The sequence below is a fragment of the Cavia porcellus genome, unplaced genomic scaffold, assembly GCF_034190915.1.
Source record: "Cavia porcellus strain 051 isolate PalLab524CR breed Dunkin Hartley unplaced genomic scaffold, mCavPor4.1 scaffold_23, whole genome shotgun sequence".
NCBI classification, from domain to species: domain Eukaryota; kingdom Metazoa; phylum Chordata; class Mammalia; order Rodentia; family Caviidae; genus Cavia; species Cavia porcellus.
In genome coordinates this window covers 39722475-39749229 of record NW_026947506.1, presented here as the reverse complement: position 1 = coordinate 39749229, position 26755 = coordinate 39722475, and the positions used below count along the sequence as shown (strand labels likewise).

Sequence of the window (26755 nt, the reverse complement as noted above, 5' to 3'; positions counted from 1 at the left end):
CTCTAAGAGTCCACAATTTAACAGATGAAACCTATCTGCAAATAAATAGCCAATTTAGGAGACAGTGAAGAAGAAGGGTTTGCTACCCCTGTGCCTCATGACACAGACATGGCCATACTCAGTTCTTCTTAGTACAGGTTGATCTCTCTGATGCTCATACACTTAATTATAGTATGAACTTGATAGGCATTGGCAGTTTCCCCAACTTGAGACATATCAGTGGATTGCATTTTTGAAATGAATTACACTTGCTTGAATGAAAGGGATATTGACGGATGTGAGTTTTTGTATTCCCTCCAGTCACCACCATTCCATCACACAGAACATGGCTTCTCTCCACTGTAATTCTCATTGGATCTTTTCACTTCTCTGCACTTTGTGCTTCTAGGAATATGACATTCAAGAGATCTGGGCCCTGGAGGCGGCTCTAGGGTTTGAGCCAGCAAATCCTGTCTGTTCCTAGAAAAGAATCAGTTGTCTCCATCCTTTCTCCAGCTCACCCCTATTCTGTGTTTTTCCAGTTTATTGTTTTTCTGATAATTTCTGTGGCTGCATCTCTCATTTCCAGGTGAGTCCAACGAGAAAGAGATCTCACTGAGAAATGGGCCCACACCACTCTTCCTAAATTCTCAAACGCATCAAGTAAAAAGTTTCCCTACTCATAGATGTCAATTAGAAACCTGGACTAGAAACAGTGCAGGAGGGTTTGTGGAGGTAGCCACTGGGTGCAAAGGGGACATTAGAGTGCCAGGTTCTGAGGGGAAGAAAGATTCCTGAGGAAGAAGGGCAGCAGAAATGTGAAAGGGGCACCGAGCCTGTGTGTATCTCAGTGGGTGCTGAAGGGTGCTAGTAGAGGGAGTAAAAAGGTCAGGGAAGGAAGCAGTAGGGCTGAACTGGAGGCCCAACTTCTCTCCAACTGTGAGATGCACCTTTCACAGAAAGGTGCCAGTCACTCAGGCACCAGGCTTACGAGAGACAGACAGCGTGATGGAGGCAGAAAGGACTCCTGAGTCCCAGCTGGCAGAGGGAACCAGCACTGGTTATTAGCTTCCAGGAAAAGAAACCAGAGAAACAATCCTGTGACAAATCCCTCTTCCTCTACCCACAGATACTCTACCTCAAGATGTTTTGGCCTGAAACTATCACCTACCGGATCCCAGGACCCCACCCAGCCTCTAAACTTGCTTCCAACTCCACGGAATCTCCCTTCCTCTTGGATTCTCTCCCTCAGGCGCTTACTAACTTGACCTACCTTCTGTACTGGCCTCCAACCCCAGGAGTTGAGGGGGATCTTTTGGCCTCCACCAGCCCCAAGACCTCCACTTACTACCTGAGAGGTCCTGCCCAGGCCAGCTATACCCTGGGAGATTACTTGGAGGCTGTCCTCGTGGCCAGGGACCACCGGGGCAAGCCTAAGACCTATGGTGGAGATCTGTTTAGGGCAAAGCTGCTGGGCTCAGAATTAAAAGCAGGGGTTCCCGGGGATGTCCAGGATCTGGAGAATGGCACATACCTTTTGTCCTTCCCCTTGCTTTGGGCTGGGAAGGCCCAGGTGCAAGTGCGGCTGATCCACTCCAGTGAGGCAATTGGGGTTCTGCGCAGAATCTGGACAGAGAAACATGCCACCGTTAATTTTAGGGGATATTTCCGGGGAAAACAAGGGCCTCAAGAAACTGTGATTTGCAATGTTGACCCTCAGTCAACTGGCACTAAAAAGGCTATCTGCCAGTACAGGGATGCAGTTTCTGGTGAGCTCTGGTTCTGTGAGAAGCCTCCTACCTTGCCCTGCAACTCTTTAGTTGGTCACTCAAGTGGGAGTTACCTAAAAGTAACCACAAAACATGATGAGAATCTACTGGCATGGTAAGAAATTCTGGGATATGTGTCAAACCCAAGACACATCCTTCCTCCTAAGTCTTACCCCCGTGATCCGATGGCCTCCACCACTAACACCATTCATTTATTCCTACTGTCTTTCAATGTATTTTTGTTGAGCATCTACTATGTGAAGATGTTGCTAAGCAAAACCACAGCACAGTAACCAGGTCAGGCTGTGATCCAGAGAGGTTACAAGTCAATTTAGGTTTGAAAGAGCTACTCAGCAGGGTTGGGTGGCACAGGCCTGTAATCCTAACACTCTGGAGACTGAGGCAGAACTATCACAGTGTGTTCAAAGCCAGCTTAGGCTACATCAACTGCATAGTGAGACCCTACTTGAAAGAGAGAGAGAGAAAGAGAAATAGAAAGGGAAAGGAAAAGAGAAAGAGAAAGAGAAATGTAGAGAGAAAGAGAGAGAGAAGAGAGGTATTCAAGACAAATCCACCATTTCAGTGCAAAAGCAGCTTCAGAACTTTATCTAGATTCCTGCCTTCACTTAGATTTTAATTAATTTCATTTTTATAAGTTGGGATTGGAAATCCCATTTATTCCAGCTATTCCACTTCTAGGCATATTCCCAGAAGAACTGAAAGCATCATACTACAGTGATATATGTGCACCTATGTTTATAGCAGCACAATTTGTAATCGCCAGATGTTGGAAACAACCCAAGTGTCCATCAACTGAGGAATGGATAAAAAAGTTGTGGTATTTCTATACAATGGAGTATTATTCAACTATAAAGAAGGATCACATTGAGATATTTATCAATAAATGGGTGCAGCTTGACTCCATACTCATAAGTGAAATAAATCAATCTCGCATGTATGAATACCGAATAGTTTCCCTAATGTAAGTAATGATTCAAATATATAAAAATATGTGGTAATCATGATTCCCCATTATGTGGCCTTGAAGCCTTATAAAGTTTTCACTTATTAATTGGAAAGGCTTTATTCTGGGCTTCTTGATATGGAAATATTTGAAGCTATAGTATATGAAGTTTTATTCAAATATTTCAAGGAAAAAGACAGACACTATGGTAACTACTATTAAGTCGGGTTATTTGGTTTTGAAGCACTAGGTTGCTGAAACAGTCATGCTTTGACCTCTATTGTTATATTGTTATGTCCTGTTTTATCTCAATCTCTCCCTTATTCTTTAAAAAAATTATTTAGCTATTTCTTATGTTTGTTTTAATTAAGGGGAAAATTTTTAAAAATTAGCAGGGTATATAATAGTAACTTTATTTGATTTCCTATTAACTTGTTTTGAAGTCCTGTAATACTCCCACGATCTTTTGACTGATTAGACTCTGTTCCATTCTGTATGATAGTATCAAGTTTGAGGGTATAGGCAACTACTTTGAAGGCAATAAGATTCACTAAGATGTCCATTCTGGTTTGACTATTGTCTCCTTTGGAAGTCCTGTAATGTTTACAATGCCTAAGTTTTATTGGTCTTGTTCTCTACTGTTTTGTTCAACTTTATAATATCTAATGAGATAGACAATTCTTTTTAAGGAAACAAGAGACATCGTTGATAACCATTGTTGATAACCTTGTACTCTGTTTTACATCATGTGCTATGTCTATCCTTGGTTTTGACTGACAGCTTTGTTTTGCCATATTTGACTTTATTCTCTCCCCTCCCAAAAAAGTAATAAGAACTAAGGAGTAATAAAACCCAAAATGTGTAAATTTTGTTGTAAAAAAGAGAGGGAAAAAAAAGAGCTCTAAAGGATACAACAGCAAGTGTGTTTAGGGGTGTTAAATAGCTGACCATATTAATGTTTTTGGTTGGATCATTGAACACAACTGTTTGCAGTCTCACTGTTTGAATGTCCACTTTGTATTCTTTGATACTGTGATTTGAGCAACTATTTCTAAGATGATAATATGTAATCTGTTAACTGGTGATTTCTTACTGTTTTTTTTGTAGTTCTGTATTACGTGTACCCTTAAAAAATTTCATTTTTATTTTGTTCCATATTCAATAACTTTAGTGGATTTAAAACTATTATGTCCTTACCTGTAATCCCAGCACTCAGCAGACTGAGGTGGGGGATTGCTGTGAGGCTGAGGTCAGCCTAGGCTACAAAGTGAGTTCAAGGCCAGTTTGAACTGCATAGCGAGACCCTGTCTCAAACAGACAAAATAGGGTTGGGGATTTAGCTCAGTGATATAAACGCCTGCCTGGCAAGCACAAAGTCATGGGTTGGAACCCCAGTACAAAAAAAAGTAAAACTATTATATCCAGAATTTTTAGTGAAGTATATGGTGAATATTTAGGTCTGTCATAGTACCAGAAAAGGACTCAGTATCCTATTATATAGATTTCTGATTAGATCTTTAATATTTATTTGTTTCTTCAGACAATAGCTTTTGCTGTTGTTTGCTGGAATAGCTTTGCTTTTTTCTAGCTTCATGATTGAGAACACTTAACCCATCTATTTAATCTTCCTATTTTTTTATCTTAAAGAAAAAAACACAAAAAAACCCCCAAAACAACAGTTGATACAGGATTTCAAGACAAGATGATAGAAATTTAACAATGGTTGCTATATTACCTATTGTTATCTTAAAAGAGTTCCTCAGATTACCAGATATAGGCATGCATCAATGTCCCTTTTATAGAATAAAAATGGTCAACGCTATAAATGTCCCTCTGAATAGAGCTTTAGCTGCATTCTCCAAATTTTTTTATATGGGAGCTTTATTTTTATTCCATTTTACATATCTTATAATCTCTACAGTAATTATTTAGGAATTCCCTTTAAAGATTTTGAAATTTAAAAATGGGTATCTTTTAAAAACATTTTTCCCAATTTATTTGCATTTTGACCTGACTTAAAACTTTTCTGGTATTGATTCTCTGAACTTTGTTTAAATTTGCTTGTGACTTGCCTGGTATGATGCTACATCCCCGCATGCTACCTGCAGCCCAGCATGTTGAGGCTGAGGTAGAAGGTTCATAAGTTCAAACCCAGCCTAGAGAATTTAGCAATTTAGCAAGACTCTATCTTACAATTAGGAATTCTAATTCCTATCTTATAATAGGAAGTAGATAATAGAATCAAAAAGTTCAAATGAATGAAGAACAGCTATATCCTGTAACACAACTATCCCTTGAAAATATGAGTAATAATATACACATAATATAATATAACATAGAGTTTAAAAATTTCCAAGGAATTCTATTTCATATTTTAGATACATTATATAGTAAATGTATAAAATGTGGATGAGACTATGAACACTGAGTTTGCAGGAGTGACCTTATCTTTGCAGTGACTGGAATGGTAATAAAGTGTCTTAACTAGAATTTGTGATACCTGTAATGATCTATTTATCCTGCTTTTTAAAATTTAACTTTTTATTGTGAAATAATTATCGACTCACAAGAAGTTGCAAAATAGTACATAAATGATGTAACCTCCTCTCCCCAGCTTCCTTCAACAGTAACACCTCATATATATGAAGGGAAATACCATAACAAGAAAATTACCATTGGTACAATTCTGTTGACTAGACTACAAATTTTGTTTAGTTTTGATCAGCTTACATGTGTACTCAGGTCTGTGTGTGTGTTCCTTCACAGTAGATTTATGTGAGTACCAGCACAATCAAGATACAGGAAGCTTCCATCACCAGACAGGAAATCTCTTCTGCTGTCCCTTTTTGGAAATCCCAACCTCCAGCTCGTGACCTGGTGACCCTCTTCTGGTTTCCATTTCTATACTTTTGCTATTTTTATAATGTTATACAAATGGAGTCAGACAGTGTGCAGTCAGTTATGATTGTTTTTTTTTCCACTAGGCGTGATACCCTTGAAACCTGCCTGAGTTATTAGATGCATCAATAATTCATTCCTTTTCCTAGCTCTCTGAGATGTCACTGTATGTGTTTAACTATTCATACTTTAAAGGACATTCAGAAGTATTTGAAGTTTTGAGTCATTAACAAAGCTACTGTTGATATTTATTCTGAGGTTTTTGTATGAGAATAAATTTTCATTTCTCTGAAATAAATGCCTGAGTGCAATCTTTCAATTATGCAATTGATGAATGCCAAGTTTTAGCTTTTGTTTTTGTTTTTGTCTTTGTCTTTGTTTTTGTTTCCTGAGACAGGGTTTTATGTAGTTCATGGTGGCCTTGAACTCACTATGTAGCGCAGACTTTACTCAATTTATGATGAGCCTCCTGCTTCAGCCTCCCAAGTGCTGGAATTGTAGGCATATGCCACCATGTTCAGCAAATGCTTAGTTTCATAAGAAACTGCTAACCTATTTAACAGAATGACCTTGTCATTTTACATTCCAAGAGATCCAGTTAATCTGCATTTTCCCCAGCACTGCTGGGCTATTCTTTTTTAAAAGACAAATCTGATTTATATCTGGAAAAATGTTAACATCTAATAGAACTGGATGTCAAGTACATGGTAATTATTTACAACATGCATAGAAGACAGATAACAAAAGTAGACCAGTTTTGCAAGAAGTTGTCCTACACAAAAAAGGAGACATTGCTGCAGCTCCAGGAAGAGTGGAGTAGCTTTGTTTAATGAAGGATGTATGACCACATTTATATTCTGGAAAAAAAAAACTTGGCAGAAGAATAAGTTAAAATAAATAATTGCATTACCAATTTCTGTTAGCTCATCCAAAAGAACAATTTGTGCTTTCATCGTTTGATTGTTTGATCATTTTTTTCATGCCTGTATCTTGTAACCTGAACAACTACTTTTAAGGTAGCAATATATAATATATTAACCATTGTTAATCTCTTATTATTTACATTTTTTGGTTGGAAGTAAAAAGGTAAGAAAGCCTCTCTGTGAAGTAGGAAATGCTGTACAAAAAAGTGAAGGGAAGAAAATAGCAAGGTCCCAACATCAGCCTTGGAGAATGAGAAAGGCATCTAACTGGAATCAGATGCGAGAACTGTTCAACGGCATTCCCAGCACCACCAGAACTGGAACCTATTAATTCTAGAGACAGCAGTTCATTCATTTGTGCAATGAACACTGACTAAAAGATGCTCAGTAGCTACTTGTCTAATTTTAACACTTCTCAGCAGCCAGTAATTTTACTGTGTTTTAAATTTCTTGATTTAAGCATTCAAAATCGATTTTATGAAAGTGTGATTTACATGTTCCAAAGTTTGCATGTTTCAAGTGTGCATGTCAGTACATTTTAATGAGCACGTACACTAGAGTAACTGCTGCCACAGGGAGGATATAGAATAGTTCCAACTCCCAAGAGTTCTCTTGTGCCCTTCACCATCAATTTCCTCTACCAGGCTCCAGGCACAGGCAAACGCTGATTTGCCTTCCGACGGTAAATATCAGCTTTGTCTTAACTAGAATTATGACTAGAATTCTGGAATGATGTCCAGGATTGTCAATGAAGTCATAAGTATACACTCCTCTGGCTCCCTCTGCTCAGTGAAATGTTCTGGAGGTTCAGCCTGCTGCTGCTAGGTGTGAGCAGTTCTTTCCTTTCATTCCGGAAGACCGTTCTGCTGTATAGATATACCACAGGTTGTTTACCCATTTGCTTCTTGATGAACATTTCAGTTTTTTCCAGGTTTGGGCCATTATGAATAAAGCTGTTGCCAATCTTGATGTATAAGACTTTTGTAGACAAACATTTTCATAGTAGGGAAACATCTATGCACTGATTTGTTTGTTTGTTTGTTTTGTGGTACTGGGGATCAAACTGATGACCTCACACTTCGCAGGCAGGTACTTATGCTGCTGAGCTAAATCCCCAGCCCTACATTTTTTTTATTAATAGATTTTTTTAAAGTTTTAGATTTACAGAGAAGTTGAGCTGATGGCAAAAAAGTTCCCATTTCCTCTTTCCTCTACTGTTCCTCCTATTTTTCACGTCTTGCATGATTGTGGTTTATCTGCTATAATTCATGAGCCAGTATTAACACATTAATGATAACCCTAGTCCACTGTTTATTCACATTTCCTTAATGTTTACCTAATATCATTTATTTCTTTTCCAGGATCCCATTCGAGTTCCATATATTTACTTATCCTGTTTCCTTAAGCTCCTCTGGGCTGTGACAGCTTCTCTGACTTTTTCTTCTTTATAACTGTTGGTATTTTGGGGCAATGTCTTGCCATGTAGTTCAGACTGGCCTTGACCTCACTATGTAGCCCAAGCTGGCATCACACCTGTACTTCTCCTGCCTCAGCTTCTTGGGTGCTGGGATTACAGTATGTGCCATAAATGGCAGATTCTCTGAATTTCTTTACCTTTGATGACCTTGACAGTTTTGAGAAGAACTGGTTAATTATACTGTTGGATTCACTTTTATTGGAATTTGTCTATTTTTGTTCTTACACCAGGGCTGTATGTCTTGGGAGGAAGATCCCATAAGTAAAATTATATTTTTATTGAGGCACAAAATAAGATTCTTGTACTCTGTCCATCATTCTTTTGTCTGTAATTGCCTCAAGTTATCAATGTGATAATTAGATTGCAATGACCTTGTTCATTTTTGAAGTGAGGCAGAATAAAGGTGACCAGTCAATCATCACACACCCTCGCAGCTTAAACTTCACCTGATCACAGCCCTCAATGCAGCTGTCCTGTTTCTCTAGGAATGTGACAGACCAAGTGCTCTCTCAGGGCATTTCTCCTATCCTGGTCAGACCTGCAGCCACAAGCAACACCACTCTGGGTGAGTAGGGCTGGCATGTGCTGGGGTGGGGTGGTAGTAGACCTAGGTGGCTTCAGTTCCTTGACTGAGAGGGTGGATACTGTAGAGGCCAGTGTCATGGACCATAATAACAGACTTCCACGATTCAAAAGCTATCCCTGCCCATCGCTATTCTTTGTTTAAATCACTTTACTGAGGCATGGTTGACACAGAAATTGCACATATTTAATATATACAACTTGATGAGTCTGATGTGAAGTGTACATCTGTGAAATCACCATCATTAATGCTGTAAACTTATCCATGACTCACTTGCAGATAATTTTAAACTGCAGTGTTATAGGGATGGCAAAGAGACCAAGAGTAACTCCAGTTTAAGATTCTAATGGTGACTAAGGAATTACTACGGTTGAATTAGTTAAGAACATTCATCACCTCACATAGTTGGCTTATTTTTGTGTCTTAGGGTGTGTGTGTGTTTGATTCATAGAGACTCTTAAACTTTAACCTCTGAGCAAATTTCAAGTATACAACTGTAGTCTCCAGGGTGTGCCTTAGATCTCCAGAACTTATTTCTTTTATAATCCAAAGTTCATAAGTTTTGGGTGTTTCCCCCTCATCTCAAATGCCTGGAAAGCACTGTTCTATTCTGCTTCTGAGTTGAGTTTTTAGATGTTACTTATAAGTGGCATCATGCAGTATCTGTCTTTGTCTGGCTTCTTTTACTTAATGTAATGTTACTATGCTCCACAAATGGCAAGGTTTCCTTTTGTAAGAGTGAATAACAAGAGCCAGGGATTGAGCTCAGCGGCATAAGCACCTGCCTGGTGAGGCTGTGAGTTCAATTCCAGATACTAAAACAGAAGTGGATAACACTCCATTTTGTGTGCATGTGACATTTTCTCTCTCCATTCTTTCATTGAAGGACACTCCGTTGTTCCTTGTCTTGGCTGTTGTGAATAATGATTCAAGAATATGGGAGTGTAGAGAATATCTCTTTAAGATCCTGGTTTCAATTCATTTGAGTATAACCCAAAAATTGGGATTGCTGCATCACATAGTATTCTACTTGTATTTTTTATGTGTTTGTGGCACTAGGGACTGAACTCAGGGTCTTGTGCATGCTAGGCAAGCACTGTACCACTGAGCTACGTCCCCAGCACCCACCTGTAGTTGCTTGAGGATCTTCCCATCATTTTTTTAATTTTAAATTTTTGTTAGCACCTACATGCAATATATAAGGACTACATCCCTTGTGTGGACTCAGTCCACACACATAACACATTTTAACTATTTTTCTGGCCCCTTCTCTTTCTCTCCCCTTCCTTCCCCCTCCTCTTCTCTCCTCCTCTCTTCATCTCTTAATCCCCTCATTATTTTTTTCAAAATTTTATTTTAAAGAGAAAAACCCCCAAAATTTTAAAACAAGTTAATAGGAGTGTAACAATGGTTAATATGTTACATGTATTACAAGATACAGGTATTTAATTGTCCAAACAATATTAGCACAAACCTTTCCTTCTCAAGAATTAAGAGAAATTAGTAGGACAACTCTCTTCCCCTCACTAATCTTAATCATGGGCAAATTACTTAGCGTTTGGTGTCCCAGCATCCTTACTTGTAAGCGGAGGTCACAACACTTCTCCATAGGTTTCATAAAAGACTAAATGAAATACAGTGTGCCAAGAACGTGGAAGAGAAGACTACCTGACATGTCGTAAGAGGTTAATGTTGGTTCCCTTTGTTCAGTGGGCTGTTACATTTTCTCTTTCCCATAGCCCTGTCCCCACAGCTCCCGTGCCGCCCTGGCCTGCTGTCCCCTAAGCCCTCTGGCTTCTACCATGGAAACGTGTGGCACTCCCTGGCCTGCTCCAGCCGCTCCTTCCCCACCGCGGATAGCATCGTGGGCTGCCTGGCTGGCCGCATCGTCCACATGATGGGGGACTCCACGCTTCGGCAGTGGTGGGAGTATCTGCGTGACACGGTGCCCTGTAAGTGACCAGGAGGGATGGGTAAGGCAGTGGAGACCCAGGAAGAAAGAAGTGAGCAGGAGGGGCTTGGAAGGATGCAGTCCTGCTTGGTGGGGAGTGGGGCAGGATGTCACCCTTCAAAAGGCAAAGGAGTGAAGAAATCCAGGGTGGGAGGATGCAGCTACTGCCATGGAGCTACCTTCTTGGTTTAGTGAAGCTCAGGTGGCCAATTAAAGCTGTCAAGTAACACAATGCATGATGGCACCAAAAGAGCCTTCACTGAGGATCTCAATAAACACACACAGGTTCTTTTTAAAAGTAAAATGTGCAGGGCATTAAGGATTGAGTTCAAACTTTGTTCTCCCTGTCTCCGTGTTTTTCTTTTTCCTGTTCCTCCTCCTCCTCTATATCCTCCTCCCATTTTTCCCCTCTTTGCCTGCATGCTGAGCTACATTACGAATGCTTTTTTATTTTTTTATTTTGAGACAAATTCCTGCTAAATTTCTTAATTTTGCAGCCTGGGATGAGACTTATGATCCTCCTGCCTCAGCCTCCTGAAATGCTGAGACCACAGGCTTGTACCACCACGCTTGGATGTGCACCTCAGTCTTGACTAGTAGCTTGTAAGACATGGTATTTCCCTTAGAACCTAAAAACTTAATGAGTTCTGATGCATGTGTGTGGTTTTCTGAGTCAGTTCAAAATTAAATTAACAGAACAGCAAATCGTGTATTTATCTAAAGAGTAAATATTAATGGAAAACAAATCTATCACATACTTGTGAGTAAACTCTCCATACCCCTAATGTGGAAAATAAAATAAGCTTTTAAGCCATTATTTTGATTAAAAATATGTCCCAACCATCTAAGACTTAGTACAAAGATGCTATAAATGTTGGGTTGCTGGTGGGTGGTGGGTAGCTCACTGGTAGTAGGTTTGCCTGGCTTGCATGAAGACCTGATTGCAATTTCCAAGAAACAAAAAAAGTTTGATTCACAAGAAAGTAGAGAGAAAAGCTACCCAAAATTCCGGATAGACTGGAGTAATAAGTCCTATAAACTCCATTGTTAAGCTGTCAACAATGTTCACACTTGCTGACCGCCTGATTTTTGTCTCAAATTTCAGACAGGAAGTTCAGATTTGATTTTAAAATACACACACACACACGCACACACGTGTGTGTGTGCGTGTGTGTGTGTATGGAATTCTTCTGCCAAGTCCTATCTGCCAGAGAGGCAACCTTGTGAAAACACGATGATGCGTCCTCCCTTGTTCGCCAGGTCTGGCACCGTGCAACTTCTGGCTCATCCCTAAAGTCAAAATAACCGTGAAAGGTAGACATTCACAACTGATTCAGGATGTCAAGCCAGTCATGACAGTCAAGGCCCTTTAAAAAGAGGCAAATAATTAGGATAAGCGCATTTAAAGTGATGGGGGTTATTTTGAGGGTGATTACTAGCAATATGTCTTTTACTGTTTTGGGAAAATTTGGTTTATTTTGCTTTTTGGTGAGACAGGGTCTTTCCATCCAGGTTAGGCTGGCCACAAGCTCACTATGTAGCCCAAGCTGACCTCACACTTACAGTAGTCCTCCTGCCTGAGCTTTCCAAGTGCTGGGATTGTAAGCGTACACCACGCTGCCTGGCTTCTAATATTTTTAAAAATGAAACATTCTCTGTATTTTTGTATCACATCATGTTTCATTTTTAAAAATAATTCTGCCAAGTGTTCTCCACACTAGCACCGTTTCATAGTCCCACCATCGGTACATTTGTCTTCTTACTATTCTGCATCATTTTTATGCTGGCTGCTTTCAAACCCTTGCCAGAGCATCTCAGCTTCTGGGTAATGTTGGTGTTGGCCCCTGTTGATTTTCTTTTCTGGTTCAAATTGTAATTGCCCTACTTCTTAATGTAGTGAGCGATTTTTCCATTCATACTAAACATTTGTCCTAGCACTCTCCTAGGTGGCAGGAATATAGCAGTAAACAACAAAATTTTATGCAAGGTTCCTATTACCTTGGTCACTTTGCTGACTACTGAGACACAATCCTGGGCACCCAGCCTTACAGAGAGTTTTATTCTGGCTCAGTGTCAAAAGTTCCAATCCATGGTAAGCAGGCTTAAACCCAGAGATGGCGTGGGGAAGGGTCTGTCAGGGAAGAGTGCTGCTCACATCATGGGGGAAGGAAAAACAGAGCAAACAGAGGAGCCAGGTCAGGCCTCTCATGACCCAGCTCTTCTAACCACATCCACAATCGAACACACGTCAGCTCTGAACTCATACCTGGATTAATCCAGACAGGTAAGTGCACTCATGATCCAGTCACTTCCAACAGCCCCACTTCTCAACACACAAGGCCTTTGGGGAACATCCACAATGTGAACCATAACACCTACCTCACCGTGCATAAACTAGTAGAAAGACTAGCAGAAAGACTTAGAGAAACAACCAGCAAAACAACTATCCACACAAAGAGTGAAAATTTCCATGGAAAAAAATAACCAGTCTGGAGTTGGATGTGCTGGTGTACATGTGTAATACCAGTAATCTGGGAGACTGAGGCACAAAAATCTCACATTGGAGGTCAGCCCAGAAAAGTTAGTGACTTACCAAGATCTTGTCTCAACCTGAAAGATACAAAAAGGCTCGGTTGTAGCTCAGTGAGTAAGCCTTGGGTTCAATCCTCAGACCACAAAAAAGTGTTTCAGACTAAATTACTGATATCATGTCGAATATTTCGACATTTCATGTCGAATATTTATGTAAAAGTACTTTTTTAAATGAGTATTTTATATGCAGCCAAAATAAAAGGATCACAACTTACAAGATGAATAATAGTTCCTTCAATTGAAGGAGCTATTGACTTCATCAACAACTTTCCTCAATTCTCCTTCAAAAGCCTGTATAATTTTCCTAAAATTTTTTCCTTTGGTTGCTTTAGAGTCAGTGAGAATTGTCTTGTTACATATCACATGTTCTGGGTTTATGTAATTGCTGTAGTACAGGGACATTTAGTGTGTCCTCTATTTGTGGTATTTCCTGAATGTTGAAATTTGGATAGATTCATTTTAAACCTATGCATACATGATGTTTTAAACCCTGCAGCACACTGAGAAATGGTAATATCTGATCTCCTATCATCAGTGACAGTGAGACTTGCCCAGTTGAACAGATAAATTCTTGGCCCCGCCCTGGTACCGTCATGTTTTCCCCTTGGGAACAGAGAGGAAGCTATGCAGTTTTATTTTGACACAGTGTGAACTATAATAAATTCCCATTAACTATGCTCAGAATGATTTTAATCCAGTGATTATTATTGCTTGAACCATTTAGAAACTATTGCAAAATACTGATTTTGTAACTGTTTTGTTTCATCTATATTTATGTTGTAGCCTTCTTTTGTAAAATAGTACTTTCTTTCATTAACTTGCTAAGAGGTTATTAAAAAACATAATTCTTCCTGGAAATGCAGTATATATAGTTTCCCCTTTCCCTTGCCTTTTTTTTTATTTAAAGAGAAAAAAGCAAAGCAGTAAAAGGCTACAAGTGATACAGAATTTCAAGAAAAAAATATACAGTGAGAAATCACTAGTTAATAGATTACATATTGTCTTCTTAGAAACAATTGTCCAAATTACAAAATTAAAGCATAGAAAGTGGATATTCATACAGTGAAATTGCAGACAGTTCTGTTCAGAGATCCAACAAAAATTCAGTAATATGGTTTTCTATCCGACACACTTAAATATACATGCAGTTATATCTTTTAGATCATTTTCTTTTCGTCTCCTTTTACAATAATAATTACATTTTTTGGGTTTTATTACTCTCATAGTTCTTATAACTTTTTTTTGAAGAGAAAAAAATAACCAAATGTGACAAAGCATAACAGAGTCAGAACAGAAGGATGGACATAGTACATGATGCAAAAACAGAAAACCAGGTGATCAAAAATGGTTACCATTGTGCCTTTTGCTATCTTAAAAAGAGTTGCCTATATTATCAGGTATAATAGAATTGAGCAAAACAGTACAGAACAAGACCAATAAAACCTACATTAGAGACCTTATAGAACTTCCAAAGAAGATAATAGTCAAACCATACTGGGCATCATAGTAAATCTTATTGCCTTCAAAGTGGTTGCCTATACCCTCAAACTTGATACTATCAAACAAAACAGAATATAGTAAAATCAGAACAAGATGGGGAGAGCAATACGGGGGTTCAAATCAGGTTGATAGGAAAACAAACAGTATAATATATCCCGCTAGTTTTCAATCTAGTTTTCCCTTAATTAAAAAGAAAATAAGAAAAAAGTAAATTAATTTTAAAAAGGAGGAGATTAAGATAAAAGAGGACATAGTAACAGAACAACACAGGTCAGAACCGAACAATTTAAGCATCATTGTGTTTCACCACCAGATAACCTACATAATAGTAGTCACCATAGTGTATCTTTCATTGAATTATTTGAGTATAACTTCGTATACTATAGCATCAAACATATCAAGACAGTATGAAACCATTTAAAGAATGAAAGCATTACAGGATATTTAGAACCAGCTAACAGAAAACAAACAATGGTTTCTATAATATCTCTTTGCCTATAAAATTTTTGTTTATACTATCACATATAGTAAAATATAATAAGACACAACATGTTAAAACCAAGAGAAACAGACAAACAACAGCTTGATGGGACTCCAAAACAAGATGACATTAAATCAGCACTAGCTATTATGATGTCTTGTTTTCTTAAAAATAGCTATTTGTACTATCACAGACAATTAAATTGAACAACCCAGATTAAAACCATTCCAATTAATGAGTGAAAACTTTATATGGCTTCAAGCCAATATGATTGGGAATCATGATTACCACATACTTTTATGTATTCTTATCATTTCCTACACTAGGGAAACTATTTGATATTTATACATGTGAGTTTGATTTATTTCACTTATGAGTATGGTCTCAAGCTGTGTCCATTTATTTATAAATATCTCAGTGTGATCATTCTTTATAACTGAGTAGTACTCCATTGTATAAAAATACCACAACTTTTTTTTATCCATTCCTCAGTTGATGGACACTTAGGTTGTTTCCCATTCTGGCTATTACAAATTGTGTTGCTATAAACATGGGTGCACATATATCACTGTGGTATGATGCTATCAGTTCTTTTGGGAATATGCCTAGAAGTGGAATACTTGGGTCAAATGGGGCTTCCAATCCCAGCTTTCTGAGAAATCTCTAGACTGACCTCCACAGTGGTTGCACTAGTCTACACTCCCACCAACAGTGTAGGAGAGTTCCTTTTTCCCCACAGCCTCTCCAGCATTTGTTATTGTTGGTTTTCTTGATCTTGGCCATTCTTTCAGGAGTGAGATGAAATCTCAATGTGGTTTTAATTTGCATTTCTCTAATGACTAATGATGATGAGCATTTTTTCATGTATTTATTTGCCATTTACATTTCTTCATCTGAGAAGTGTGTATTCATCTCCGATGCCCATTTTTGGATTGGATCTTTGAATTTTGGGGGTCTGATTTTTTTTAATTCTTTATATGTTTTAGACAGAAGGCCTTTGTCTGAGGAGCAGTTCACTAAGATATTTTCCCAGTTTGTGAGTTTTCTTTTCACTATGCTGGAGATTCATTTATACGTGCAGAAACTTTTTAATAAGAGGTGGTCCCATTTATTGACTCTGGGAAGTATTTCCCGTGCGGTTTGAGCCCTGTTCATGAATTCTCTACCTACTCCCATGTCTTCAAGGTTTCTACCCAATTTGTCTTCCAATTGATTTAGTGTTTCTGTTTTAATATTTAGATCTTTGACCCATTTTGATTTTATTTTAGTGCATGGTGATAGGCATGGGTCTAGTTTTAATTTTTGGCATATGCAGAGCCAGTTTTTCCAGCACCATTTATTAAAGAGGCTGTCGTTCGTCCACTGAACATGTTTGGCCCCTTTATCAAAGGTGAGGTGGTTGAGTGTGTTTGTAGTTGTGGTTGTATCTTCCAATTTATTCCACTAATCTTCAGCTCTGTTTTGCTTCCAGTACCAGGTTGATTTTACTACAGTTGCTTTGTAGTATAACTTCAAGTCAGGGATTGTGATGCCTCCTGCCTTGCCTTTCCTGCTTAGAACTGTCCTTGCTATTTTAGGTCTCTTCTTGCTCCAGATGAATTTTAGGAGTGATTTCTCGAGATCTATGAGGTATGTTGATGATATTTTTATCGGGATTACATTGAATCTCTATAACAGTTTTGGGAGAATGGCTATTTTCACAATGTTTATTCTTCGTATCCATGAGCAAGGGATGTCTTTCCATTTTCTGAGATCATCTTCAATTTCATTTTCAGTGCATTATAATTTTCCCTGTATAGGTCTTTCACTTCTTTCATGAGAGTAATTCCTGAATATTTCATTTTTTTGGTTGCTAGTGTGAAGGGTGTGGCTTCTCTTATTTCTCTCTCTGTGATTTTGTTGTTAGTGTATAGGAATGCTATTGATTTTTGAGTATTGATTTTGTATCCAGCCACATTGCTGAATTTATTTATTATATCTAGGAGTCTTTCAATGGAGTTTAGGGGGTCTTCTATGTAGAGTATCATATCATCTGCAAACAATGATAATTTAACTTCTTCTTTTCCTATCTTTACCTCTTTTATTTCTCTCTCTTGTCTAATTGCTCTGGCTAGTACTTCCAGTAATATATTAAATAGGAGTGGTGATAAAGAACATCCTTGTCTTGTGCCTGATTTTAAAGTAAATGCCTTTAATGTTTGGCTATTTAAAATGATACTGGCTCTTGGTTTGTCATAGACAGCCTTTATTATATTGAGGTTAAGACCATCTATTCCAATTTTCTGCAAGGTTCTTATCATAAATGAATGTTGGACCTTATCAAAAGCTTTTTCTGCATCTACAGAAATGATCATGTGGCTCTTACTTTTGGCTCTATTGATATGGTGGATTACATTTATTGATTTACGTATGTTGAACCATCCCTGCGTGCCTGGGATGCATCTCACTTGGTCATGGTGTATGATCTTCTTGATGATTTGCTGCATCCTATTTGCCAATGTTTTATTGAGGATCTTTGCATCTGTGTTCATTAGGGAGATTGGTCTGTAGTTCTCTTTTTCAGGTGGGTCCTTCTCAGGTTTTGGTACTAGAGTAATATTTGCTTCTAGGAATGATTTGCGAAGGATTGCTTCCCTTTCAATTTCATTGAAGAGTTTGAGGAGTGTTGGCATTAGCTCTTCTTGTATTTCTTGTAGAATGCTGTAGTGAATCCATCTAGGCCTGGGCTCTTCTTGGTAGGTAAGGACTTAATTACGTTTTCAATTTCATTAATAGAAATTGGGTTATTCAGCAGTTTTACCTCTTCCTGCCCCAGCTTTGGTACTTCATAAGCTTCCAGGAATCTGTCTATTTCCTCTGTGTTATCAAACCCTTGAGAGTAGAGGTTTTCGAAATAGGTGTTGATGACCTTCTATATTTCTATAGGCTCTGTAGTGATTTCACTTTTTTCATTCTTTATTGCATGAATTTGAGCTTTTTCTTCCCTTTTTAAAAATAAGGTTGGCTAGGGGCTTATCAATTTTATTTATTCTTCCAAAGAACCAACTCTTTGGTTCATTGATTTTTTGGATTTTTTTTTAGTCTCTATTGCATTGATTTCTGCTCTGATTTTTATAATTTCCTCTCTCTTTTGGCTTTGGGCTTGACCTGTTCTTCTTTTTCTAGATGTTTGAGGTATAACATCAGTTTATTTATTTGTATTCATTCTGTTTCCCTGACATGGGAACTCAGTGCAATAAATTTTCCTCTGAGGACAGCTTTCATTGAATCCCACAGATTCCAGTAAGTTGTGTTTGTGTTTTAGTTTGTTTGTAGGTATTGTTTAATTTCTTCTTTAATTTCCTCTGTGACCCACTGATTATTCAAGAGTGTGTTATTCAGTTTCCATGTGTTTGTGGGATTTTTGCAGTATGTTTTATCACTAATTTCTAATTTCATAGCGTTATGATCCGATAGCATGCAAGGGATAATTTCAACTCTTTTGCATTTATTTAAATACGTTCTGTGAGTTAATATATGGTCTATTTTAGAGAATGACCCATGTACTGCTGAGAAGAATGTGTATTCTGTTGTTGTTGGGTGGAATACTCTGTATATGTCTATCAAGTCCGTTTGTTCACAGGTGTGAGTCAGTTCTTTTATTTCTTTGCTGATTTTCTGTCTTGTTGATCTGTCCATTGGTGTCAGTGTTGTGGTATGATCTCCTATTATAATTGTATTACTACTGGTTTTTCATTTCTGTTAATACTTGTTTTATATAACTGGGAGCTCTGGAATTTGGTGCATATATATTTAAGATAGTTATCTCTTCCTCTTGAAGTTTTCCCCTAACCAGTATGTAGTGACCTTCTTTATCCCTCTGGTCATTACTGGTTTGAAGTTCACATTGTCTGCAAACAGAATAGCTATCCCTGCTTTTTTTGGGTTCCTGTTGCATTAAGTATTGTTTTCCAGCCTTTGACTTTCAGTCTGTGAGTATCCTTTTGGGTTAGATGGGTTTCTTGTACACAGCATATGGTTAGATTTTGTTTCTTGATCCATTCTGCCAGTCTGGTTCTTTTAATTGGTGAATTGGGACCATTTACCTTAATGATTATAACTGTTATATATTGGTTTATTGTTGACATGTTATCTTTCTGCTGTTGCATCTTTATCTTTCTGTTCTGTTAATTGTCTGCTTTGTTTAGTGGTTTTTTCCTAAATGTATCTAGGCTGTCTTTCAGTATTCTTTGCAGGGTTGACTTGGTGATCATGAATTCTTCAGCTGTTCTTTGTCATGGAAGTATCTTATTTCTCCATTGATTTTGAAGGACAATTTAGAAAGTTACATCAGTCTACGTTGGAAATCATTTCCTTTAGGATCTGGAATACTTCACTCCATGCTCTTCTTGACTTTGTTTGTTCTGAGGAGTCTGCTGTGATTCTAATAGGTTTTCCTTTATAGGTGGTCTGTTTTTTCTCTCTGATGGCTTTTAATATTCTATTCTTTTGTTCAGTTTCTGGGATGGCGATTATTATATGTCTGGGTATAGTTTTATTTTGGTTATGGCTATTTGGAGTTCTATATGCTTCATTGATCTTGATATCAGTTTCCAATCTCATATTTGAGAAATTTTCAGCTATTACTTCTCTAAATATCCTCTTGACATCCTTTATGTTGTCCCCTTCTTTTTCATTTATTCCTATCAACCTTATGTTGTTTTTCTTTGTGTCATCTTGCAGGTGTTGACTTGTTATTTCCTGATTTTTTATATTTTTAAAAGATCTTTCCTTTTCTGTGCACTGTCTGCAATCTTGTTTTTGGGCTCTGAAATTCTATCTTTGCATTCATTGAGGCGGTTTTTAAAACTTTCAATGGAATTTTTGATTTCCTGTATATCTGTTTGCATCTGCTTTATATGTTCTGTTTGTTTCTTGTATTGTTCATCCAGGGATTCTTTTTGTCTAATTCCTCTAATTCTTTAACTGTGTCTTCTTTTGATATATTCAACATCTCCTTCATTTCTTTTATCATTTCTTCTTTTTTCTGAGAGATTATTTCTAGTTTGAATTCCTTTAAGGCTTCCTGGAGTTGCTTCTTTATTTCAGTTACATTTATTTCAAGTATTTCAGGTATATGGCATGTATTTTCTTGTATGTACATGGCTCCCAGGCTTTCTTGGGGTGGGCTGGATGTTTGAGATTACATTTTGGCCTTTTGTTTTGTCATTTTCATATATTTCCAATATTCAAGTGTTACAAGCTTCCCCTGGGTGTGTTGGAAATTGTCTCTTATGTCCTGGACTCCTGGGACTCCTCTGGTGGTGTAGCTCCCTCCTTGGGCAACAAAGCGCCCCAATTAAAAGAAGGTTGCCAGCTCCACTCAGTAGACCTAAAGCCTCCTCAAGCTACACAGCACCCCCCTCTGGCAGCAAAGCTTCCCTAAGGGAAAGAAGGCCACTTGGTGTGCTCCAGGCAATCTCAAATCCCACTAAGCCCAACCTAGTGTGGCTGCAAGCCCAGTGGGCACCCAACCCCCTAATGCAAGGATCTCATACTCTCCCAGGGATTGGATATTGTGTAGTCATCCAGCTCCTTGGATGACAAAGCTCTGCAGGCTGATAGAGGGTCCCCCTATGGCCTAGGTAGGCCTCAAACCTCCTCAGCAGGGCTGCTCCCTCCTCCAGGCAGTGGCAGTAGTGCTGGTGCTCTCCAGGCCAAAAGAAGGTTGCAGGCAAGGTCGGAGTGGTTTCCCACAGCTTGGCCCAACCTCTCCTTCAGGTGGGGCAGTTGCCCTGTGTCCTCCTGGTGAGAGAGGGTGGTCGGCAAGGCTGGAACGAGGTTCTGTGGCTCGGCCCATCTCACTCTTTCTGGCAGGCAACATGGTGTGGCCCCCAGAGGAGAGAGAGAGCAGACCGCCAGGCTGAAAGGGGTCCTGCAGCTCACCCCAACTCACTTTTCCTGGCAGGCAGCTGAGGCGAGGCCCCCAGGCAAGAGAGAGAGAGAGAGAGAGAGAGAGAGAGAGAGAGAGAGCAGTCTGAGTCCCGCAGCTCGGCCCAACTCCAGCTTTTTTTTTTTTTTGAGTCAAGGTCTCACTATATAGTTCAGGGTGGCCTTGAACTCATGTGTAGCCTAGGCTGGATTTGAGTCCTCTGTGATCCTCCTGTGTGCTGGGATTACAGGCATGCACTGTATTCCCTTTTAATTATCAATTTACAAAGAAACGACCTGGCCTAAGAGTTGCTTCAAATGGTAACAAAAGACTTTATCTTTTCTGAGTGTCATTGTGAACACATGGATTTTTGTAAATTCAGGGTAATAGAGTCAGTACCATCATTATTTTCTCTAATGTTCAAATTTTCACAATGTTTGCCAAATAGGCACTTATTTGTTTTCTGATGCAACTTTAACTTTAAATCTTTAGTTGATTTCTGGCATAAAGTGTCCCAGACACACACTGTACCTCTTTACCCCCACACTTGGAATCTGTCGCTTCTTTATGGAGAATTGGAAATGTGTATCTGGGCACAATAAGTGCTTATTATTATTGGATAACATATTTCTAGGTTATTCAGCAGATAAAAGATATAGGAAAGTGATAGATACATAGATAAAACTAAAAATTGTGGCATTCATTGGATCTCTTTGTTTCTTTGCTTGTTTGCTGTCATGGGGATTGATCCCAGCGTGTGTTGTAGAGACAAAATATTCAATCCTCAAAATTAAGGAAGGAAAGATTTATTTAGCTCACAGTCTGTGGAGGTTTCAGTCCATGTTTGGCTGGCTCTGAGACAGGTTGGTTAATGGCAGAGGGCAGTAGCTCATGGCAGCAGAAAACAGCAAAAGCAACAAGAATAAAAGAAGAGGGGAGCACATGAGAGGAGACCCTTCCTGTCCCTTATATCGTATGTAGGCTACTCACCAGAGGAGGGGTGTAGCACTCACACTCATAATCCCAGCATTGGCTCATGAATCAATCACAAATTCTAGAAATCTGCCCCCACAACTGCATTAGGCTTTGGGGGGACATCCATCCACAAACTATAACACAGGGCCTTAGCCCGCAGCTCCATCCCAAGCTATTTTTAAATATTTTTTTAATTTGAGACAGGCTGTCACTGAGTTCCTAAATTGCCCAATCTGGGCTCCAAATTTTGGTCCTCCTGCCTCAATTTCCCAGAGTTCTGGGATTAGATGTGCGTGCTGCAATTTATTTTAGATCCTGTGTCTATTTATTTGAGCATATATTTGCATTTCATGTCTCCTATCTGGAAAACCTTTTACCTATTTGCTGCATTATACCTTTTTTTACATTTGCTGCATCTGACCATATTTTTGAAGCATTATCCAAGCAATGATAACACTACCAAAAAATAACAATAAAAGTGCTGGATCATATTAAATTTCCCTTTGTCAGTGAATATGATTGTCTGAAAAAATTTCAAAAGCTTACTTAAAGAAGCTTTCAGGGCTGGGAATTTAGCTCAGTGACCTAAGAGCCAGCCTGGCAGGTATGAGGTCATGAGATTGATCCCCAGTACCACAAAAATAAATAAATACATAAATATATAAATAAATAAAAAGAAGCTTCCACTGGACAAACAAAAAAGGGAAACACTGGGAACATCAATGAAGGCAGCAACTACTGATTTGAACACAACAGATGTGTCTAAATCCATCATAAGGATAGCACTTTGGGAAATTTAAGCAACTGAGTCATTATTTTAAGAAATGATAAAGAAAGGAAAAGCATACAGTCTTTCTGCTCTTTCGTATACAGCTGAATATTTGGTGAGGCAAATTTCTTTCTATAAAAAGATTCCAGCTTAAATTAAAGAAGGAATGATAACACTAGACATTGACAATTCTGTAATTCCTAGTGAATTGATGGATCTAAAAGTAATATCTACCTATCTTTTGCAAATGGAAAGGGACAAAGAGATGGAGGGAGGAGCAGGGAAGAGAGAAAAAGGTAAAGTAAAAAGAATTAAAATGTGTTATGTCCTTCTGCCAACTTCCTAGTAATGAATGTAATCATTTTGTACTGATGTATAATGTACTAATATAATTTTTATATAAAGTACTAATACTAATATAAATTTTATAAAATCTAAAAAATTGAAATAGTTATCAATGTATGCTCCTATCACAAAAAAGCAAAGATATTTAGACACTGCATGCCTGCTGATGAAAGGATACAGCCATCATCCATGAAGTACTGACCTCCAAAATGGAATGTGAGCCAGCCATCAGTAATCCCAGTATTTGGAAGACTATCAGCAGAATCACCATGAATTTGAGGTCCGCCTAGGATACGTAGTGAGTTCAAGGTTAGCCTTAACTACATAGACAAACCCTATCTAAAAACCAAAAAATTACAAAAGATTTAAATTATGTATATTTGCTAGTCACAATGAAGATATAATAGAAATCAATAACAAAACATTCTTGATAGACATATCATGTTGATAGATATTTCAGTGAGAATCAAAGTAGGTACAAATTTCATATAATCTATTAAAATCTCAGCAGGAATTTTTTGCCTGAAATTTCAGTTTATTGAATAAAATATATGGAAGTGTTACAACATTAAAAAAAGGTTAGAGATATACTTCATGTTCAGTGCCCAGACACACACACACACACACACACACACACACACACACTTACTTAACATTTTTTGCCAGCCCCCTTGTTGGTCCACATTCTTGTCAACATTTGACATTAGCATTTATACCTTGGGCAAAAGTTATGGTTATATAGTAGTGGCTCAACGTGTTTTATTTCAGATTTCTCCTGTTATCTATGAGAGAATGTCTTTTATTAAAATTTTTGATACTGACTGTTTGATAGCACTGATTGAGAAATCTTTCCTGTCTGCATAGTTCTGCAGTGAATAAATCATCAAGCAGAGGTTCATTTCTTGGCTTGTTTAGGGGCTGTCTATTCTGTTTAGTGAATCCACTTGTTTCAGGAGGAAAAACTTCTTGCTGGGGTTTTAATTGATTACATGAAATTTGTAGTTACTTTGGTTCCAACTGAGATATTTGTGAACATGGTATGTCCATCAAGAATATTTTGTGATTGATTTATAATTTATTTGCATTGTGATTAAATTTAAATATTTGTACTTCTATAATATTCACTTTTGGAACCAGTATTTTGTCTGTGCTGTTAATTTTTTACCCTTTCAATCTGGGTACCATCCAGTAATGGGTTGAATAATTGAGGCAATGAGAATTGAACCCAGGGCCTTCCAACTGAACTAAAACGCTTGCCCTTTTTTTCCCTTTTCTTTGAGACAGAGTCTTCCTAAATCACTAAGTTACCTAAGCTGGGCTTGAACTTAAGATCCTCCCGCCTCAGCCTCTCAGGAGCCAAGATTACAGGCACACACCACCATACTTTTCCTTGCTTAACTGCTCTATCTAGGACTTCCTGTCTACTGCTCTGGCCAAGACTTCCAGAAATCATTACTTTCATTCAATGGACTCTGTTTTTCCTCTGGACAAACATTAGAACCACAAACAGAATCTACACAATATTGCCTGATCTGACTCTGCCTGCTTCTCATCTCATGTCAGTTATTATGTTCTAGAACATTAACAGTCTTTCATACCCCAAGTTTCTAGCTGTAATGGGAATACCTGTCTCTCCACAGAGACTGTATGTGCACGGGAAGAGACTTCAGTGTCCTTTTAATCATTATGTACGCAAGTATCAAAACAGTGCCGGTGAGATAGATGAATCTCAATCTGTTGCTGTGGAATATTGTTACATAAATATGAGAGTAATTGAAAACCTGAACTAAAACTTAGATGCAAGAATTAAACAATGAAACCCTTAACATGAAGAATGAATGGGACTTGAATGATTTGATTTTTAAGACACAGAGAATCAACAGATTTCACAAAGTGGTTCTCCATGAAAACTTGAAAAGAAAAAGGTGAAACACTGGGAAGTCACTGAAATGATAAATAACTGGTGCCGGGCAATGAGGGGAGTTCAGGAAATAGCAAAATTTGTGTAAAAGATTATAGCTTCATTTTATCCATATTGCTTCGAGGCAACAGGGAAATATTAGAAAATGTTAACTGAGCACTAGAAATGTGGAATCACAGCTCAGGAAGCTAACAGCTCTTAGACAGGAAACATTCCTAGAAGTAAACAAGTTCCACACAGGTAGGTCATAAAGAAAAGCACTTGATAGGGATGGAATTTTAGAGAATGCTTTCATTTACAAAGTACCAGGAAAACATGAAGCAAATTATTAAACTGGGAAGATAGAAAACCCTGGGTTAATATAAAGGATAACAGTTTTCAGGAGAGAAGTCTCAGCATACAAAAGTCAAATGCTGCACAGGTTCAAAAGCAAGAAGGGGCTGTGTGGAGCTCAGTGGCATAGCATTTGCCTAATAAGTTTGAGGCCCTGGGTTTGAACTTTAGTAACACACAAAAAAGGAAAAAAGAAAGCAAACTGTAAAGGACTTCGGATGGATTACAGTGACGTCCATGGGGGAGAGGCATTAGGGTTCAGGAAGATAACCCTCGTGTCCTAAGGAACTAGCATAAACAAGACACTTGTTTTGTACAAAAGGGTGGTACACTGGCCTGTGTTAACTTATAAAAACTTTTTTCTTCCCAACAGCCCTGAAGCCCCTGGATCTACATGTCACATATCAGGCGGGACCCCTGATGGCCGTGGACACGACTCGGGGCATAGTGCTACACTGGCGGGCCCACAGCTGGCCCCTGCGCACTTTCCACACACCAGTGGCCTCCCTGCATTCAGTGGTCAGGGAGCTGACAGGCCTGGCGGGGGGTCCCCACACCGTGGTTGTGCTGGGCTTGGGAGCCCACTTCACCACCTTCCCCCCCTCCATCTTTGTGCGACGCCTGGCAGGGATTCGGGCAGCCGTGATGGCCCTGCTGGCCCGGGCACCCAGTACTCTTGTGGTCATCAAACTGGCCAATACTGGCTACAAGTCTGTGTATGGCAGTGACTGGCTCACCCTGCAGATGAACCGGCTCCTTCGAGCTGCCTTTTCTGATCTCCGAGTGGCCTTTATAGATGCCTGGGAAATGACCTCCAGCCTGGCCCTAACAGACAAAATTCACCCAGTAAAGCTCATTGTCAGCAATGAGGTGGACCTACTCCTCTCCTTCATCTGTCCCACCTGAGCACTCTGGATTCCCTGGGACTGTGATCACAGTGTGCCTGGGTCCTGGCCATAGAACCTGCAAAGAAGAAGGGTGGAACAACCAACTCACAGTGACAGTGAGAAGAGGAGTGACTCAAGGATTACCACCTGGCTAAATTCTGAACATTTGGGTGACCATCAATTCCTTCACCTGTCTTGTACTACATCAATAAACATGTAATTTATTATATAAAGGGGAGCATACTTTACATGAGTTCTTTTAAATTCCGTTCTTTGGAGAAGTTTTTACTGGCTAAATTGTATATGATGCAGTTATAAGGAGCAGCACAGAGATCCTTGGGCCCTTTGTTCAATTTCTCTTGATGCCATCATTTTGTAAACTGTAGTTCAGCACCATAACCACAAACAACCCACAGTCCTACTCAGATGTCCCACTTTTGCTGTACTATTGTTTTTTGTTTTGTGTGTATGTGTGTGGTGTGTGTTTTATATTACTG

The 26755-nt window shown here is 38.7% G+C and overlaps 1 protein-coding gene across 1 annotated transcript in view; it reads left to right on the top strand.

Moving 5' to 3' along the window:
* LOC100717370 (NXPE family member 3-like) overlaps nucleotides 1-26491 on the top strand; it is a 35158-nt gene extending 8667 nt beyond the window's left edge. The window contains exons 2-5 of the mRNA XM_003470163.4: nucleotides 1109-1863; nucleotides 8496-8575; nucleotides 10333-10545; nucleotides 25745-26491. Coding sequence (XP_003470211.4) covers nucleotides 1109-1863; nucleotides 8496-8575; nucleotides 10333-10545; nucleotides 25745-26277 — 1581 coding nt within the window. The 3' untranslated portion in view covers nucleotides 26278-26491. The remainder of the gene's footprint in view (nucleotides 1-1108; nucleotides 1864-8495; nucleotides 8576-10332; nucleotides 10546-25744) is intronic.
* Nucleotides 26492-26755: the final 264 nt, after the last annotated feature.